This window comes from Chelonia mydas, chromosome 5 (assembly GCF_015237465.2).
Source record: "Chelonia mydas isolate rCheMyd1 chromosome 5, rCheMyd1.pri.v2, whole genome shotgun sequence".
Classification (NCBI taxonomy): domain Eukaryota; kingdom Metazoa; phylum Chordata; order Testudines; family Cheloniidae; genus Chelonia; species Chelonia mydas.
The window spans coordinates 83,787,640-83,808,549 of NC_051245.2; the positions used below are offsets into that span (position 1 = coordinate 83,787,640).

General features: G+C 41.5%; 1 protein-coding gene across 1 annotated transcript in view; it reads right to left on the reverse strand.

The window, feature by feature from the left end:
* The window catches only part of LOC122465761 (tip elongation aberrant protein 1-like), a 34,232-nt gene continuing 13,322 nt past the window's right edge, over positions 1-20,910 (reverse strand). The window contains exons 7-9 of the mRNA XM_043546240.1: positions 12,903-13,049; positions 11,966-12,017; positions 1-112 (exon numbers count right to left, since the gene is read on the reverse strand). Of these exons, the coding sequence (XP_043402175.1) occupies positions 1-112; positions 11,966-12,017; positions 12,903-13,049 (311 nt within the window). The remainder of the gene's footprint in view (positions 113-11,965; positions 12,018-12,902; positions 13,050-20,910) is intronic.

Here is a 20,910-nt window from a genome sequence, read left to right on the forward strand (position 1 = left end):
CTAAAAGATACCTGTATCCAATGCATGCAAATCAGTGCAGTAAATATTTTCACCCGAACAACCACCAAACATGTATATTACTTGTCCAACTGTTGCAAAAGCATGGCCTGACCTGAAAAGAATAAAATAACATTTGAAGCCAACTGTTTTTCTAACATTCACTAAGTAAGCAAAATTACTGAAACAGGAAGAAGCCAGACTGCTATTTGCTACAGGTCAGAACAACATAGGGGAAAATATATTCTGTTTGTTACACTCTTAGAGGTGTAGTGTTACAGCATCTGTGCTTTCCTCCCCTTCTCTGAAGAAGCATTAGCTCTTATTTCCATATAGTAGCTGCACATGTGCTTGTGTGCATTACATCTATAAACAACTCAACCATTTTTCCTTGTCATTCGAGAGAGGTTCCCTCATCCACCTTTCAATATCTTGGGCTAAATCCAGGTGCACTAACGTGGGGCTCAGTGCATGGAGGTGGCGTGGTGGGCTTAGGTGGTTTTCCCCACCTTTCCAACCTCCTAAACCTGAGGGATGTCAGGGAGTGTGCTGGCACAGGAATGGAGTAATGAGCCCTACATGAGCTCCTCTTGCCCCATCCTATGTGAGGGACATTTTGGGAGCAGAAAGGAAGGGGACATGTCAGGGGTGGGGCAGGGCATGAGGTTCTCAAGTGATCTTTGGGGACTGTTATATGCCAGTGCAGATAAATGAAGATATAAGAAGGCAACAACAAATCCCTTTAACAAAAGAAATCATCTGGTTAAAAAAGAAAAAAACCCTTATGTTCTCTAATTAAAGCATAATTAACAAAGACTAGACAGCTGTACATCTGAGAAATCATTTCTCCATAGTCAACTCTGATACAGCAATTCCCTGTTTTAAATTGGCTTTATAGAAGGAAAACTCCTACACTAAATTATATCCTAAAAGAGAAAGAGAAGCCTTAAAATAATAGATGGGAGAATTCTGGTAAAAGAGAGCTTTTAGAAATGTCCACATTGACCATATTGATTACCATTTCTTCCTGATTCAGAGAGGAGAGAGTTTTTGCATTGAGAATATGTTTGGCTTTCTCCAAGTCCAAAAAGTTTCCCAAAATGTTAATAGAACAGGCTGGCCCTACAAGTGCATGTATGAGTAGCACCATTAAAATATCATCCTTTCATCATGAATAAGGATTTGCAGTATTCAAAAGTGATGTAGGGCCAGAGTTTTAAAGGTATATTAAAGGCTTATACATACAGATAGATGCCTAGTTGGATTTTAAGAGCACACAGGCACCTAATTTTCATTGAAATCAATAGGTGTTAGGCACCTTTGTAAATCCCACTAAGCATCTATCTGCAGCTTTAGACACCTGAATACCTTCAAAAGTCTAGCCTGTGACCATTTTATTAAAATATAAAAGCTACAGGAATCAGTTTAACCCTAAATGTGATCTGTGAAGTATTTTTTTTAAATTGGTCTTGTGTCCCTTTCTTCATAAAGTCTGCCCAAATGCCTTGTTTGTCATTTGCTTTGTTAATACGTGCTTTTCACCATAGAAATATAAGGGTTCTGGATTGTCAAGCCTGGGAGGTGTAAGGGATGTTTATTGTGATTGAAGAGAATGCTCGATCTTTTAACAAATGCTCCCTTAATTCCAAATGTTAATTTGTCATTGGAATTAAATAGTTATTACTAAAACACACCCCCAAAAGATTTTCAACAGTCTAACTAAATCCCTCCCCCACAACTGCACTCTTTTGGGTGTTGTGATGTCACCATTTCACTAGTTCTCCAGGCATTGTAGAGTCTTTCAGCTCAGGCAAGACTTGCATTGCTAATATAAAGAACAGACATATAATTGTACAAGACTTTCAAACCTTTTTTATACAGCATAGAGAAAAATACAAACTAGATATCATTTCCTGTGCAAGTCAGCAGTGATACACATAAATCCTGATTTATTAATTTTTAAGGTCTCAGGGAACATCACAAAATCTTTACAAAACTGGGATTTTGTAACTACTAATTTTGATAAGAATTATGGATATGGGGTTCGCTAGAGCACAAATTTTGAGTAACAGAGATATTGGGGGGTTGGAGAATTAGGCCCTGATCTTGCAATTGTTAGCATGGAAGCAACCACTGCACCTATCGTAGGGCCCAATCAGTTGCAGAATCAGGGCCTATGAAGGAGCAAAGCAACTGCCGTCCAGCACGGCAGGGATTAAAGAAAATCTTTGGGTTCAGCTAGCCCCGCCCTGCTATACTTGCAGCCAATACCAGGCCTGGACGGGGTAGAAAATAAGGGAAGCTGAGTGGTGAGATGGCAGGAGCTATCTGCTGGCTGAGATGGATCAATAACCTTCCAGCCAGCACAGCAATTTGAGGCAAGTAAGGGTTCCGCTGCCAAGGGGAGTGTGCAAATAAGCCCTAACTGTGGGGCAACTGGACTAGTGAGGCCATGCTCCAAACTAAAGAGACTTGTAGGAAGTAACCCATGGAAGCTGGTCTTGACACTCACCCACACACACTGGGAGGGAGACCCATCTTTCCTGTTTAGGGGTAGACCTACATAGGGCCCTGGGCTGGGACCTGGTGGAGAGGGAGGGCCTGGGTCCCCCTACCACCCTCTCTGGGCTTACAGATTGAAAGACCAGCTACTAGGCCACCTGGCCACGGAAAACCCAATACCAATATAGTTAAAGTTGTAACAACTTTTGGGTGTAGACAAGACCATTGCTAAAGAATCCCAATGACCTTAATTGAGTCTCCATGTAGGTGTGAAGGTCCACTGAGCTTAGTGCAGAACTGGAACTCAAAGTTTCTACGGTGTTAATGAAAGTGACACTGATGGCAGGGAAGAGACACTTAGTGAACAGCCACATAGCCTTGCCAATGCATCTCAATCATAACTTGCAACATTTTGGCTGAGAGGAAAAAGAAACTACTTTAAAGATTCCCTAACCTATTTACTTTGGCCAGCTTCTTGTTGGCTCATAGTAAACAGCAGGAGCAGGATGTGGAGAGCTGCAAAGGAAGTTCTGAATTGTGGAGCACTGCTTCATGGAGTCTTGATCTGCTGCAGTTGAAGGGCAGCGTGTGTGTCTGTGTGTGTCACACATTCCTGAGTAGGATGCTGCACTCCAAGACCTTCAAAGGAAGGTTCTATTCCCCATAGCCCTTGCAGAACTCCTCTGTGGGAAGCCTATTTAATCAAGCTTTGGGCAGGTGCGAAGATTTAAGCTTATTTACTAATTCCCCACCCCCTTGTTTTCTTTGCCATGAGTAATCCCATGTCATCGAAATATAGATACAGAGCCAGGGTCAGAATAAATTCTATTTGACAACCAATTCTTTGTGCACCTGATATATAAAGCAGAACTTGTGATTTTAGAGTAAAACATTTTTCATGGTAAATGCAAATGTATGAGAAATATTTAATTTCCATGACAATTACTGGATTTAAAGTACTTTGAAAGATTGCTGAAAATCACATGGCTATTTATTGATGTGATTATATAACTGGAATCTTTGCCATCAACACTTCTGGACACTAAATTTTTTAATTCTGCATTCTATATATATATATATATTCAAATCGCACAGAGCCAAATTCAACTCTAGCATACAGAGTGCAAAAAACAATTGCAGGGCTAAATCTGATCTAAAGCTCCTCATCTGCTATTTATAAATACAGTGCAACAATTCCTGCTTTTAAGCATCACATTTGCCTCTACAATTAATCATCATAGTACAGTCATATGTTTCCCTAATTTAGATTTGTAATTAAACTGAAGGGAAAAACAAGAAGGGGGTAAAGATCTTGGATTATTAACGTGTCTGAGTCATGCTCAAACCTGTACTAATCATTCTGTCAGTCATCATGAATGAATTTAGTTTAAAACAGAAATAACAAAGCACTATGAAAAAATAAGAAGCTCTCATAGAGGGTGACAAGGGATTATGGGATTAATTTCACAATGAAACTTTCTTGATTCTATCAGCAAAGGTGCAACAAGTGAGAAAAGCCAATAAAGCAAATCATCCCCAGGCACAATATTAGAAATCCCTTAATTTAAAAGTATACCTGTAACTCGAAGCACCCCTGTATTCACAGCCTACACACACTGTAGTAATCTTTGTACAAAATATGCCTTCTGAGGTATCACTTGAAAACTAATAACTCATTTATCATTAATATTCTTGTGTGTTGTATGTATGTGGTGGGTATTAAGAGTTATGATATGTGCCAGAATTATATTCTTAAAATGTGTTTCACAAGCAGTGCTTAAGCAAAGTCTGCTTTAAACAAAAGAATATGTGTTTACTCCAATTTGCATATATGCTGTAAACAGGGCCATCAAACTAACAAGGTGGCGGGAGGGGGAGACTGAAGGAAACAGAACAATTTGCATTTAGCCAACAGCAGGAGGGGAAGAAAAAACTTGGAGCTTCCTTCACCATTAGACTCCATGTCACCTTCCTCACAGCTTAAATAAACTTTACTTTCAGGGGTAACCTTTAGAAGAATCCATTTCAAAGGTTTACTGGTCTATAAAGATTGAGGGGCTGCAGACAGGCTGCTGGGGTCAGGATTGCTGAACCAGGGCTGGCTGCATAACACAGACACTCAGAGCGTGACCTGTGTGCTTGTTGCTAACAGTGTCCCATTCTGGGAGCTACAGTAGCAAAACATTGAGGCACTCAGTAGTTCAGGGTATGAGGTGGCACGACACCTCACCAGTCTGGATTGCACCCAAGAAGGCAGGGTGACCAGACAGCAAGTGTGAAAAATTGGGACAGGGGGTAGGGGGTAATAGGAGCCCATATAAGAAAAAGACCCCAAAATTGGGACTGTCCCTATCAAATTGGGACATCTGGTCACCCTACAAGAAGGTGACAGTGGCATAGTCAAACCAAGGTTTACACACAGCTTGCTATTTTAACTGAGTATTACACTTTAATCACTGGTGTAACAATTTTAAGTGATTCTCAAGTGTGAAGGCTGGGAACAGTAAAAGAAAGGTTACAGTTTTATTATTTTCTGTTTGTTTATTTTGGGTAAGGGAAATAGAACAAACGTAAAGATGAAAACAGGAATGTCAGCAACTACAAAGTTAGGGTTTGTATACACTACCTCTTATGTCGGTATAACTTGTCACTCAGGGGTGTGAATAAGCTGAGCGATGTAAGTTACACCGACTTAAGAGCCAGTGTGGCCAGCGCTATGTCAGTGGGAGAGCTTCTTCCGCCAACACAGCTACTGCCTCTTATGAAGGTGGTTTTATTATGCCGATGGGAGAGCCCTCTCCCATCAGCATAAAACGCCTTCACCAGACGCGCTACAGTGGCTACCGCCGTAGCACTTCTAGTGTAGACTAGCTCTTATTGCGGGCCAAGTTGGAGAATGACAAAATGAGAGAGGTGCATGAACCCCAAAAATGATTAGCTGAACAGAAAGACAAGAGTGTGAACACCAAAAGTGGGAAGCAGACATGAAAGCCCAGGAGAGGGAAGCAGAAAGGCAGCAGCAAGAAGAAACACACTGGTGGGTCCGGAAGCAGAACGAGCTGCTCACCAACATGCCATGAAGCTGAAAGAAAAGGAACCCAAGAAAATGGGAAGGAAAAGCTGCATGACCAGAGCATAATTTACAAGTAGGGGAAGATCCCAGAGTTCCCAAGTGCTCCCTCCATCCAAGGAACACCCACCTGGGAGAAGCTCTGCCCTGCACATAAAGAAGCAGACTGTATAAGAATACTTTACCACTTTTGAAAGGTTATGTGAGGATCATACTGTAGTTTCAGAACACAAGAAAGACCCCACATTGATTGCAAGGTTGTCTGATAAAACCTTAAATGTATTTAATGAAATGCCAATTGAACAAGCTTTGAAATATCCCGAATTAAAAAAGCTGTCTTGCAAAGGTTTCAAATTACTATTGAGGTGTAAAGGTTGAAATTCAGAAATCTCAGGTAAAGTGCTGGCATGAGTCATAGTGAGTATGTCTATAAAATGCGAGATTGAATTAGAACAGGCAAAGGGACAAGGGGCTGAGAACTGTGTCCAGTTGTTTGACCTCTTTGCTCAAACGTTCTGGGGAAATCAGAAACACAGTATGGGATAAATCTCTACATTCTGTACAGGAAGCTGACATCCTGATTCCTTTGTGCAAGCCCAAAAGTCTGATGAGGGCAAGACAGAGAAGGACGGGCAGAAGCTTGGTGTAAAGGGGGGGCGCCCTTCTTTTATCCCTGGGAAGACGGAGGGCAATGAGAAGCCCAGGCACTCACCTTCCCAGAATTGTTCCCCTCCTAGAAATCCCCATCACAGACCTCCTGTGCAGGAGAATGGTCAAAGAGGGTGCTATCAGTGTAACTCTATTGAGCATAATTGCTCTAAGCTAAAAAAACCCCAAAACATTTAGCCCCCACCCAGGTTAATACTGTGACTATTAACACACTGTACTATGGGGTATCTGGGCCATTGAAAGCTCCACATCACCACAGGAGGTTTAGGCTGGGCTCTGGCAGGAGGACCCTGTGAGGCTGGACTCAGCAGGAAGTAACACCAGCAGGACCTAAGTGGCAGTTCCTCACAGCCCACTGATTGGCTGGCACAGTACTTAAGTCAGACTGCCTGCCTGTTTCAGCTTCAGACCTGTGTGCAAGAGACCACAGACTCTGGTTTCCAAATCTGCCCATCTCCTGATGCCTGGGTCTTGTTTTGCCCTCTGGCCAGTCTTGGATTCTGGCCCTCTGGTACCTGACCAGGCCTGACCCCTGCTCTGACCGCTAGGTCTGACTGCCCACATCCCAGTTATGACATACAGAGGTTCATGCTGACCCCTGGTTAATTTTGTGGGGTCTGAATCTGGGGAGGTGGAACTGGCATTTATCAACATTGCTGAACTAAATGGCAGGGAATTCACAGCCTGGAGAAACACTGGTGGTGCACAAATTTCTCTGGTCAGGGAAAGCATGGTCAGAAAAACTAATATGTTACCTGGTGAGAATGTAGAGCTCCTGGCATTGGGGAAATATAAAATCCCTGTAACTCTGGCTAAAGTACATTTGGATTGGGAAGGCTCGAAAGTTACCTTGAAGGCTGGGGTAGTTAGAAAGCATTCCCACAGCAATGCTGGTGGGAAATGATATTCTTAATATGTACAAAATTGTTAAAATTGTAACCCATAGTAAAAACGAATAATTGTCCCATGATCTCAGAGAATTGTGTAGATAAAGAAATAGCTGTCAGGGAATGGGACAGCCCTAGCTCAGCGGGAAGAAGCAATGTGCTTTCAAGTGTGGGAGGTGCCGAGGCCAGCTCTTGCATAGCAAAGGAAAGTAGTATGCTCTGAGAGCTGGAGGATGGGAAGAATTAACTCCTGTTACTGAAGAATCTGTCCCACATGCCAGTGTTTTTCAGATGAACGAAGGGCAGACCCTATTCTAGGGTGCATAAAGGGATATGTCCTGAAGGGATTCCCCCACTGAAGGGAAATTGGGAAATGTTTTTTGAAAAGCAGGGAGACTATGCAGGGAATTTCCCCTGGTGGAAAAGCCCTGGAAAACCTTACAAGCAGCTGGTTGTACCTGCCCAGCACCAGGACTGTCCTTTTGCTGGTCACTTAGGGGACCAGAGAACCTATGAGAGGTTAAAGAAATATTTCTACTGGTCAGGGACACAGAATGAGGTGGGAGATTATTGCAGGTCTTGTGAATTGTCTCAAAAAAGAGAAAGACCTGCAGGACTCTAGAAAGTTTGTCTCCACCCCTTGCCTGTAATACAAGAGGCATTTTATAGGTTAGCAATGGACACTGTGGTCCCTATCCCACGTCCTACCCAAAGGGGGAAGAAATATATCCTGCCACAGTTTTGGGGTTTAGGGAACTTTGAAGTGATGCCTGTGGAGTAGCCAGTGGCTAAATCCTATTGCATCATTGCCGGGGGCATTGATACTCAAGTGATAAGCAATTGAATCACTTGTATACTACATTACTGTGTTAAAAAGTGTATAGAGTGAGGTCTTTTCTAAAAGTTAATGACACACTGGTGATTAATGTCACTGACATGCATGTAGTAATACTATATGAAGAAATATAGATACTTAATGATATTATGCTTTAAAGCCTGTGACTAAACCAGGAGACACAGATTCCCTGTCAGACTGGAGAGAAGGCAGCTATCTACCAGTCTCCTAGGAACACAGTCTCCTATGGCCAGAGCCCAGTCTAGAGTACATAGTGTCTCCTATGTAAATTAAGCACAGTGGAATCAAAGCAATGGAAGCCCCATTTACATACAGGGGGATGGGAAACCCACATGAAGGGAAAATCAGCATGAGGTCATTGAACTTTTGAAGATAAAAGCAATGATAGAAGCCATCTTGGTCATCCATCACTAGACAGACTCAAGGGAACAGAGCTCTTGCTAGCTGAGAAAGATGGGGTTGAAGTCTCTGGAAACTGAATACAGGTAAGAAACCTGTTTAGACAAAGATCTTTCACTTAGAAAGACAAGGGAAGCCTGCATCATGTACTTCTGTTGAAGGTCCTGACTGAATGAAAGTCACCATGGCTGGGAAGAAGAATGACTGGCGAGAGGAACGAGTGTCGAGAGAGACCATCTTCAACAAAACCTGTACCCTGCTAGATTAAGTTTTAGACTTTTAGATGTGTTTTCACTCTTACTTGCTTGTACCCTTTCTAACTATATTCCTTTTACTTGACATCACTTAACCTATGTCCTGCTATTAAATTTGTTTTACTATAGCCCACCTCAGTGCTGTGTTTGCAGGGAAGGGTGTCGTTACCTCATTTGAGTTAATAAGCTGTGATATGCTTCCTTCTCTGTAAAGGAACAAATTAACCTTATTATTTCTCTGAACTATCCAGGAGCGGGCTGAACATTGGGACAATTTGGGATTGGGTGCGTGTTGGGGTCCCTTGCTGGTTGTAACTGAGACTGGTAGACACCAGAGTGGGTCTATAGATGGGCTGCTGGGATCAGAGTTGCTGAACCAGGGCTGGCTATGTAGCACACACACTCAGGGTGTGGCCTACAAGCTTGTGGGCTGGCTCTGAGCATCCCAGTCTGGAAGCTTCAGCGGCAAAGCATTGTTAGCAGGGCAAGTAGTGAGACAACCCTCCACTAGTCTGGACTGCACCTGGAACCCCATGAAAAAAAGCCAGCTGGGCTTTTTGTTGTACCGTTCTTGCTGTTTGTCCTTACACTCAATGAGCTCTCAGTGAACCCTACTTTTATTGCAAGGAGTCTAAGGCTTTATACTAAATATATAACACCAGTTATCATGCTTTCAGAATTTGAATGTTTTCCAAGGCAACACTTGCCACAATCTTGTGTTGTAGAGAGAGACACTCCCATTATGTCAAGAATTATATAAAAATCTGGTGCTACATGGTCTCTATAAACAGAGGAAAATGAGAAATAGAGAAAAGAAAAAGCATGGAAAGAATGACTGTTGTCCCCTGAACAAAGAGCAGAAACTTCCTTGTTTGATCTTAGAAATTAGAACTTGGCAGACAGAGCCATTAAACTTCAATATTTTTGTAAAACTATATGTGACTCCAAGGAACTATACCTAGGAGTAATTAAATTAATTGAAATCTACGAAAGGAAAATGTAGACTTAATGGGACAAAACTTGCTGTCAGCATCTAGGTTTAACTCCCATTGAGTTCCACTCAGATTTCACAATATAACTGTGAGCAGAATCTGGTCCATCATTGGGGGAAAATGTCCTAGTAGTGAAGTCTATTAGACTATAGATTAGTCTCCTAAGGGAACGATTTTCAGTTGTTTTAAAACTAGACAGAACAAAGTCCAAAAAATTGACTGTTTGAAACATCCTGAACTGACAGGGAGCTGGAGAAGATGACCTAAATAGAAGTTTTCCTCACATTTTAAGAATTAGTTTGGAGCTTAATTAATTAATGACTGAGAATAGTCACAAGAAGCTTGGCTGTAAATTAGCTAGGATTTAACATTTTTGTTTGTAAGTGTGACGTTAGTGCTTATGGATTTAACATTTTTGTTTGTACGTGTGACGTTAGTGCTTATCGAAGGTGCTGGATTGGCTGAATTGGAGACTGAAGTCTTCCATTTATGAAGGAAAAAAAAAAAAAGCCGGAGTAGAGCTCATGCAAACTCCCCACATTATTCCACCAACGTGCTTCAACTGAGACTCAGATTGACATTCTAGGGATGAAACAGTGGTTCAGTCTCTGTACCATTCACTCCTTAGTTTCTGTGGTGAGGATGTGTTGGGAAATCTTAATAGGCAGGCAAAATCTATTGTGTGTGTATATATGTAATATATATAGCGTTTTTCCAATACTGTTTTAAAAATATACTGTTTTGTATTGTTAAACTGTAAGAAACAAACATCTTTAATATTTAGATCCAGATTGTAGCCCATACCCTGCAGGCACACAAGAGGTAGGGAAAGAACACAAGGAGCCTCTCTGTCCTGTTCCTCTGTACGGAGAATGGGCACAATCCCATGCTGGAGTGCAGAGGGACAGTTGGGGAAACAGCAAGCAGTGAATCTGTGATAGGGAGCTATCCTAGGCAGGTAGATATATCCACATACTGATCCTGATATATCCACATACTGAAAAAAGCCCAAAGACCCCAACACATGCAGTTTATGTTCTCAAATAAAAGCTAACCATATTTTTTATTTTTCTTTATGAAACACTTGTCTGTGCCTCTTATGTGTCAATGATTCTACTGACATGGCAGGAAAATGAAGTCAAAGCTCAGTAGGGCTATATGAAATTTCCCTAAAACAGTGACAAAAGATTGTACATTTCTTCTTTTCAAACTCACTCTGGAGATTGCCAGATCTAGCAAAAATAATGCAGCCACTTTTACAGTGTATGAGGTTATGGAAAGTGATATTGTTTCAATGTTTCTCCAACTACATGCAGGTTTAGCAGCACTAAAGCAATACATATTTGTCATGCCTAATGGGATTTAATCTTTATTTTGTTTTTAATTGTTCAAAAGCTTCTCTTTGAAAATAAACCTTCAAGAAAAAGGCTTGAGAAATGAGTGAAGATTCTGACCCTTCAATACAGTTCACAATAACTGTTAATTTGTCATTTTGTGTTTCTTCACTGTTTTATGCAAAACACATGCCAAAACACAGCATTAAATTACAGAATATTAATAATGAAAGTGACATTTCTTATTCTGTGAAGTGAAGAATTATTTTAAAGTAATCCAATTAGTATTACATAAGCACTGAGTTATGGAGTGGTATTGGTAATGGCTGAGGTAATGACTGAGTATTGGTAATGGCTCTATCATTGAGGCGGCACTGAGATTTGTACTTAAAGCAGGGATTAAAAATATCTTTGCTTAGTTTCCAGATTGTGCACAACAATTCTTCAGAAGTCAGCTAAATAGACTGGAGTTTTGGGGGTTTTTTTTAAGTGAAATATTTGCTGATTTTTTTTTTTAGATAAAAGTTTTTTCTCTTTAGTCTTGAATGTCCAGGAAAATTTCTCCTTCAAAAGTTCTTTCTATTTTGAGCCTGATATTTTTTTCCCCAGATCCAAAGCATTGCTATGGTGTGAACACACCTTGTTCTCTAACTTAATGGCCCAAGGAGCCTATAGTTGACTTTCTGTATGTGGCCTATTTTGTCAGTACAGAAGAATTCAGTACATTTCTTCCCTACCTGTGCACCACCTTGCTTTATCACAGCCTAAACATAATTTTAATGAATTCTTTTTGTGTGACTATATTAAAAAGTTGCCATTGTTTCTTTGTGAATCTCAGAAAGAAGCACAACATTATTCCAAATATGATGTACACTTTTGCTATTTTTGGGTAGAAATTGGAGCTAATTGGCAAAACCTTCTGAGCATGTGACTCCATTTTGATCCAGTCCCCTTAATCATTTAATCCCTTATTCCCTATGAGGGTAGTCTTAGAAAATCACTAACCTGGCACCAGGTGCTGAACCAGTGGTTTTGACTGGGGTCCAGCTGAGAGATACTGAAACATAATATAGAATTTTAAATTACAGGATATAGTAACAGCAATGCAAACAAGACATTACTAATATGCTGAACTAACAGTAATACATAAAACCCAATTGATTTAACATATAATTGTTTTTTCTGGACTTCAGTCATGAGTTCTGCTTAAAAATTGCGGGCACAATATGGCCGCATATTTTTCAGAGCACAATAATTCACATGAATAGAATGTGAGGTGTAAGAGAGATTTTGTAGTTTTGTAGTCCGCTATAGGAAGGTAGTATGTATTTTACTTGCAATATCACCAATGTTTAAAAAAAAATTAAGTGCCAAAGTTGAAAAATGTTGGCCTATATGCTCACTCTTGGGTCTCACCTCATGTGCATAATATGAAAGACAACAAGCAAGTTACTGATGATTAAGAAATTGTTCTATGTTCATATGGCAGATGCAAAAAAAAAAAAAAAAAAAAAGATTTAAAGGGCCTAATTTTGAGGCTGGCTTCCATTTTTGAAGGCACAAATTTAGGTTCACAAAAATTGTACCTGCTATTAATTGTGGGTACAAATGCTATCATTTAGACATCTATGTACCTGCATGAGCCCAGGGAAATGAAGGCTAAGTTGAAGCCTTTTTGAGAAATCTTAGTATGAGGAACAAAAGTAAGTCTTCAAACTAATTTGTAAACTGTCTTTAGCTGGTCAAGTTTATGATATATAGAACCCACTGTTCTTATGCTGGTAAAATGTTTAGATTTTTAATGCAGGGATTTTTCATTGGCCTGGAAGATGCATCTTTCTGTGAAAAAAATATTCTACGTATGGTTTTGCAAGAATGGGACTCAAAGATATTTTCCTAGAATCTGAGTAATGATTTCTTATAACAGAGTAGATTTACTTACCAGTACTGAACATATACAGGTCATCAACAGCTTTTCCATAATGAACTCCACCATAGACATAGATATTTTCTCCTACTACTGCTGAACTGTGTCTGAGGGTCTGAGGTGCAATGCCATTGGTTTTTACCTTCTGCCATGTTAAAGACCCTAAAACAACAAATCAAAATTTTAGAGAATCTTCCTCTACTTTCACCAAGTAGAAAGGGAAACAAACATTTTCATTTTAGTTTTTACACACTATACAAATTCTCCTCAGCACAGCAGCTCTATGAAAAAAACCCATCAGATCTGTCAACGTTTTTCACACGAGTGGCACACATGTCCTTGAGTCTCTGCAGGACTCTGATGATCTCTAGCTCTTTTTAAAATATAAGTTTTTTGGATTTTTTTTCCATTTCCACTCCCTGGATCTGGTGACTTGTGTGTGTGTCAATAGCCTAATTCATCTAGGAACAAAACCTCTGCTTCCCAAAGAATGGAATATTTGGAATTTTTTATCCACTTTCTCCATGCAGGTTCAACATCACTGGCTGGCAGATTGGTCGGTAGCTAATGCTCTGTCCACTTTCTGTGCACCTGCTTTGGAGACAGAGTAGCAGCTGTGCAGTGCACACTCATTCCTGCATGGCTGGTACCAAGGTTTGTGAAGACTATGCAGGTGTGTGTAAGGTAGGAGTCTTGCTCTCTACAATCAAATACTTAGTGAATTATTGTTTCAAACTCTAAAATAGATAAATATTCAGATGATATATCTGCCTTTTAAAAATATGGCAAGATTATGTTTTGGCAAAGAGACTATTTGTGGAGGTAGATGTCTAGTCCTAAAACTAGGGAAGAAACAGAACTTTGCTTCTGCAAATATCAGCAGGAGGGGAGGAGATATCTGAGGATTCTGAGATGAACACTTGTCCTTATCCTGATCAGAATTCATGCAGGTGAAAGGAGACTCTGCTCAGGTGCTGGGATCCAGCCATATGGATCTGATTGCAGGATCAGGGCCTGAGAAGACAAGTGATACAGACAGACCGGAAGGGGGTGGGGAGGGAGAAGGAGACATAATATATTTAAGTTCTCTGACCATATTGACATCTCATTAGGGGATGAATCACAGAACATAAAATTACCACCTTTCAGCCAACCTATTCCTAATTCAAAATAAAGTACAGAGCAGATTATATTGGAGACTAGCAAACCGCAGACAGAAAACGTCACAGATTGTACAGTCTGCTGGAGGTTTGACCATTTTCCTGTTTCACTATCACACAGACAAGTTGAAAGTCTATAGTCATACTAAGGCGGGGAGAGTGTGTGTTGAAGATAAAAGGAGAAAAAAAACAGAGTGACCTCATGTAGAGGTCTTATTACAGAGCACAAAATCACTAGAAGGAGGTTAATGAGGCATTTTTAGAATAAATAACAGAAATATCCAAAACTTAAGACCTGGTAGTAATTGGGGACTTTAACTAACCAGGCATCTGTTGGAAAAGTAGTTCAGCAAAACGCAAAATGTCCAGTAAGTTACTGGAATGTGTTGGGGAAAATTTCTTGTTTCAGAAGGTGGAGGAATTACTGAGGGAGGGCAGCCATTTTAGATTGATTCTGACTAACAGGGAGGAATTGGTTGTGAATCTGGAGGAGTTGTGGGTGAAAGTGATTGTGAAGTGATAGATTTTATGATTCTAAGGAAAGGAAGGAGCAGCAGAATAAGGCTTCAAAAAAGGAGACTTTTACAAACTCAGAAAACTAGTAGGTAGTATTACATGGAAAAAAAAATCTAAGGGAAAAAAAGAAGTTCAGGAGAAATCACAGTTTCTCAGAGACAATATTTAAGACACAACAGCTTACAATCCTGATGCAAAGGAAGGAGAGAAAAAATAGTTAGAGGCCAATATAGCTGCATCAAGAGCCCTTTAATTATTGGAAAATAAAAAAAAATTCTATAAAAAGTGGAAACATGGACAAATTGCTAAGGATGAGCACAAAAGAGGCGCACAAGCACGTGGGGATAAAATCAGAAAGGCTAAGTCACAAAATGAGTTACATCTAGCAAGGAACATAAAAGGCAAGAAGAGGTTCTATAAATAAATTAGGAGCAAGAGAAAGATTAAATCAAGTATAAGTCCACTACTTAGTGGGAAAGGAGAGCTAATAATGTATGACATCAAGAAGGCTGAAGGGTTTAAGGCCTGTTTTGCTTTAGTGTTCACTAAATAGGTTAATGGTGACACACAATTCATATTAACAACAAAGGGGAAGGAACATAAGCCAAAGTAGGGAAAGAACAGGTTAAAGAATATTTAGATGAGTTAAATGGATTCAAGTCAGCAAGGCTTGATGAATTTCATCCTAGGGTACTAAAGGAACTAGCAGAATCAATTTTGGAACCATTAGAGATTATCTCTGAAAATTCATGGAGGACAGGTGAGATCCCAAAGGACTGGAGAAAGGCATTATGTTTGCCTATCTTTAAAAAGGAGAACAAAGAGGACCTGGGGAATGATAAACCAGTCAGTCTAACTTTGATACCTAGAAAGATACTGGGATAAATTATTAAACAATTAATCTGTAAGCACCTAGAGAATAATAGGGTGATGACAAATCCATGTTGGCTATTACTTAAGAACAAATCATGCCAAACAAAACTAATTTGCTTCTTTGGCATGGTTACTGGCCTAGTGGATGGGGGAAGCAGTAACATGATAAATAATATCTTGATATTTAGTAAGGCTTTTGACATAGTCCCATTGTGGGGTCAAGAAGGGGTCTGTTGTAGGTCTGGTATTATTCAATATTTTCATAAATGACTTGGATAATGTAGTGGAGAGTATTATAAAATTTGCAGATGTCACCAAGATGGGATGGGTTTAAAGCACTTTGAAGGACAGGATTAGAATTCAAAATGAGCTTGATAATTTGGAGAAATGGTCTGAAATCAATAAGATAAAATTTGATAAAGACAAGTGCAAAGTAGTGCACTTAGGAAGAAAAAATCAATGCACAGCTATGAAATGGGGAATAACTAGTTGGGCAGTAATACTGCAGAAAAGGATCTGGGGATTTTAGTGGATCACAAATTGCATATAAGTCAACAATGTGATACAGTTGCAAAAAAGGCGAATATAATTCTGGGGTGTACTAACAGGAGTGTTGTATGTAGGACATGAGAGGTAATTGTCCCACCCTACTTAGCACTCGGCCAAAGCTGGAATGTCCAGTTTTGGGCGTCACATTTTAAGAAAGATGTGGATAAATTGGAAAGAGTCCAGAGGAAAGCAACAAAAATGACAAAAGGTTAAGAAAACCTGACCTATGAGGAAAGGTGAAAAGACTAGGCTCTCTTAGTCAAGTGAACAGAAGAGTGAGAGGGGAATTGATTAGTCTTAATATGTTAAGGTTCTTATCAAGAGGACAGTGATCAATTGCTCTCCATGTCCACCAAAGGTAAGAGAAGAAGTAATGGGCTTAATCTGCACCAAGGGAGAGTTAGGTTAGATATTAGGAAAAAATTTCTAACTATAAAAATAATTAAATATTGGAATAGGCTTCCAAGAGACATGGTGGAATCTCTGTCATTGGAGGTTTTTAAAAACAGATGAGACAAACTTCTGTCAAGGATGGTCTAGGTTTATTTAATCCTGCCTTAGCGCAAGGGGATGAACTTAATGACCTCTCCAGGTGCCCTCCAGCCTTAAATTTATATGATTCTTTGCCAAAAATTCCTTGACCTGGACAACCTTCTGCATAAGCTCTAAACTATTCCACCAGCTCCACTCCACATTGTTGTCTTCTTGGCACTGGTGAGCACAGTGCCATGTTACTGTACCTGAAAAATTTGTTCTCACACTTCTTACTTTATATGCAATAATCAGCTGTAGCTACTGGAAAGATTTTAATGCTACTTTTTTAGGGTACATCTACACTACAAAATTAGGTCGATTTTATAGAAGTCTATTTTTAGAAATCGATTTTATACAGTCAATTGTGTATGTCCACACTAAGTGCATTAAGTCGGTGGAGTGCGTCCTCACTACTGTGGCTAGTATCGACTTACGGAGCGGTGCACTGTGGGTAGCTATCCCACAGTTTCCACAGTCTCCGCCACCCATTGGAATTCTGGGTTAAGCTCCCAATGCCTGATGGTTGTTGCAGGTGGTTTTGGGTACATGTCGTCAGTCGCCTTTCCCTCCGTGAAAGCAATGGCAGACAATCGTTTCACGCCTTTTTTCCGTGCAGACACCATACCACGGCAAGCATGGAGCCCACTCAGCTCAGCTCACCATCACTGCTGCTGTTGTGTCCTGGGTGCTGCTGTCAGCAGATGGTGCAGTATGACTGCTAACCGTCATCATCTACCACTTCCGCTGCAACTCTCCTATCCTGCTCTTGTAAATGAGCCCAGTCTCAATAGCAAATTTCTCCATGTTCTCGTCATCCACCACTTCCGCTGCAACTCTGCTCTCCTGGTGCCATGAATCCACCTCTCATGTCCTCTCGTCATTCTGTATAAATATCTATTCTTGTGGCATCCGTCGTCATCCTCCGCTTCCGCTGCAACTCTGCTCTCCTGCAGATGCCATACCACGGCAAGCATGGAGCCCACTCAGCTCACCACTGCTGTTGTGAGCATTGTAAACACCTCGTGCATTATCCTGGAGTATATGCAGAACTGGGCTAAGAGAAGCCAGCACGAGGATGATTTTGATGAGGACATGGACACAGACGTTCCTGAAAGCACGGGCTGTGGCAACTGGGACATCATGGAGGCAGTGGGGCTGGTTGATACAGTGGAACACCAATTCTGGGCCCGGCAAACAAGCACAGAGTGGTGGGACCGCATAGTCTTGCGGGTATGGGATGATTCACAGTGGCTGGAAAACTTTTGCATGCGTAAGGCCAATTTCCTGGAACTCTGTGAGTAGCTTTCCCCTGCCCTGAAGCGCAGCTGAGAAGCGAGTGGCGATAGCCCTGTGGAAGCTTGCAAAGCCTGACTGCTACCGGTCAGTCAGGAATCAGTTTGGAGTGGGCAAATCTACTGTGGGGGCTGCTGTGATCCAAGTAGCCAATGCAATCATCTGTTCTGTTATCAAGGGTAGTGAGTCTGGGAAATGTGCAGGTCATAATCGATGGCTTTGCTGCAATGGGTTTCCCTAACTGTGGTGGGGCAACAGACGGAACGCATATCCCTATCTTGGCACTGGACCACCTTGCCAACCAGTATGTAAATCACAAGGGGCACTTTTCAATGGTGCTGCAAGCACTGGTGGATCACAAGGGATGTTTCACAGACATCAACGTGGGATGGCCGGGAAAGGTGCAGGACGCTCGCATCTTTAGGAACTCCGGGCTGTTTGAGCAGCTGCAAGACCAGAAAATTCAGAAAATTACTTCCCAGACCAGAAAATTACCGTTGGGGATGTTGAAATGCCAATAGTTATCCTTGGGGACCCAGCCTACCCCTTGCTCCCATGGCTCATGAAGCCGTACACAGGCAGCCTGGACAGTAGTAAGGAGCAATTCAACTGTAGGCTGAGCAAGTGCAGAATGGTGGTAGAATGTGCCTTTGGACATTTAAAAGCTCGCTGGCGCTGTTTGCTGACTAGGTCAGACCTCAGCGCAACCAACATTCCCTTTGTTATTGCTGCTTGTTGTGTGCTCTGTGAGAGTAAGGGGAAGATGTTTATGGCGGGGTGGGAGATTGAGGCAAATCGCCTGGTGTCCAATTTTAAGCAGCCAGACACCAGGGAGAGTAGAAGAGCACAGCAAGGCACACTGCGCATCAGAGAGGCTTTGAAAACCAGTTTCATGACTGGCCAGGCTTTGTTGTGACAGTTGTGTATATTTCTCCTTGCTGCAAACCTGCCCCCTTTGTTGATTTTAATTCCCTGTAAGCTAACCACCCTCCCCACTTTGAAATAAAGTAACTATTGTTTTGAAACCATGCATTCTTTATTAATTAAAAAAAAGGGGAGATAACTGACAAGGTAGCCCAGGTGGGGTGGGAGAGGAGGGAAGGACAAGGCCACATTGCTTATTGTAGCCACACTACAAATCAAACTGTTTGAATGACAGCCTTCTGTTGCTTGGGCCATTCTCTGGAGTGGAGTGGCTGGGTGCCCGGAGCCTTCCCTCCCCCACATTCTTGGGTATCTGGGTGAGGACGATATGGAACTTGGGGAGGAGGTCAGGCGGTTGTACAATAGATGCAGCGGGGGGCTGTGCTCTTGTTGGCTTTCCTGCAGCTGCACCAGACGCTTCATCACATCCGTTTGCTCCCCCATTAGCCTTAGCATCACCTCCTGCCTCTGCTCTTCACGCTCCTGCCTTTGCTCTTCACATTCACTTAATGCTTTCCTCGCCTCTAACACTGAATGCCTCCATGCATTCAGCTGTGCCCTATCAGTGCGAGAGGACCGCATGAGCTCGGAAAACATGTCATTGCGAGGGCTTTTTTTTCGCCTTCTAATCTGCAATAACCTCAGCGACGGAGATGATAGGGGAGGCTAGAAATATTTTCACCTGGGGAAGACAAAAAGGGAGAGTAAAATTTAAGATGATACATTTCTGAGAACAAAAGGGACTCTGTTTCACAGTGAATCAAGCAATTCACAGCAGACAGCACATGTGCTTTAGGTACAAGGTCGCATTTTGCCTTTTATATTGAGTGCCTGCCGGTATGGTGACACATCACACATGGCTGGGCAACAGAATTCGGTTTCCAGACAGCCATGGTAAGGCAAAGGGTACGCGGGGTTGGCTTCTTATGCATAACATATGGGAATGGTTTCAAATTGCAGCGCCATCCTTTCCCATAGCAAGCAATGGGTTGGGTTTCACATTTAAAAGGAGAGGCTGAGGTTTTCGGGTGGATGTGCAGCACACACCTCCCCCCCACCCCACCATGTGGCTATTCTTCAGGATGAACGCTTTTAGCCAAGCACAAACAGCCCAGCATGAATGAGGTCCTTTTACTGTTCCCTTACAAAAATTCCCCTATTTCAACCAGGTGACCATATCACTCTCCTGAGGCTAACACAGAAAAATATAGACCGAATGTTGCTTGAATGAGGCCAAAACCCAGGACTATTCGCTGCCATGCTTTGTGCTACAATGATTCCAGAATACTTTCAGAGTACCTCCAGGAGAGCTTCATGGAGATGTCCCTGGAGGATTCCCGCTCCATCCACAGACATGTGAACAGACTTTTCCAGTAGCTGTACTGACCGCGAATGCATCCCAATTCTTCAGGGCAAATCAAACATTAAACACTATTGCTTTTTAACCCTGTACTGTAGTTACAAATGCGCACTCACCAGAGGTGTATTCTCCAGCTTCAGGGTCGGGGATCCCGCCTGGGGAGGGTATTGGCTCCAGTGTGATGAAAAGGTCCTGGCTGCCGGGGAGCACAGATTCACTGCTTGCCTGTTGCGCATTCTCCTCCTCCACAAAATCCTCCTCCCTGTTGCGTGAGATTCCCCCCTTGCAGGTGTCCACAGACAGTGGTGGGGTAGTGGTAGGGTCAAGGCTCAATCCAAAGCCCATTGAAGTCATTGGAAAGAATCCCATTGACTTCAATGGGACTTATATCAGGCCTTTAACTCACATATTAAACATTAGCATAAAAAGTGTACTTCCATGCTCATGAGATGGTATACTCATCTTTTCAAATAATGATAAACTGTCTGAGACTGCACTTTTTATTTTCATTGTTTTGTAAATTTACATCATGAATTTGGTTTGTACACACCTTGTCTGTTACTTGTTCCTTTATTTCTGTTGCTACTTACTTGAAAAAAATAATAAAAAAGCTTATTTATCAAAAAAGCTAAAGCCTTTAAAAAATGTGTTATTTTTGCAGAATAGCAAAACAAAGCAAAATGAATAACAAGTTTACCTCATTTATACGTCGGAAGCCGTACAGCATGTCTGCTGTGTTAAATCGTTTGTATAGAGAGTACATATATCATAGGTCACATCTCTGTTACCAGCAACTTTTTATAGTATTACCAAC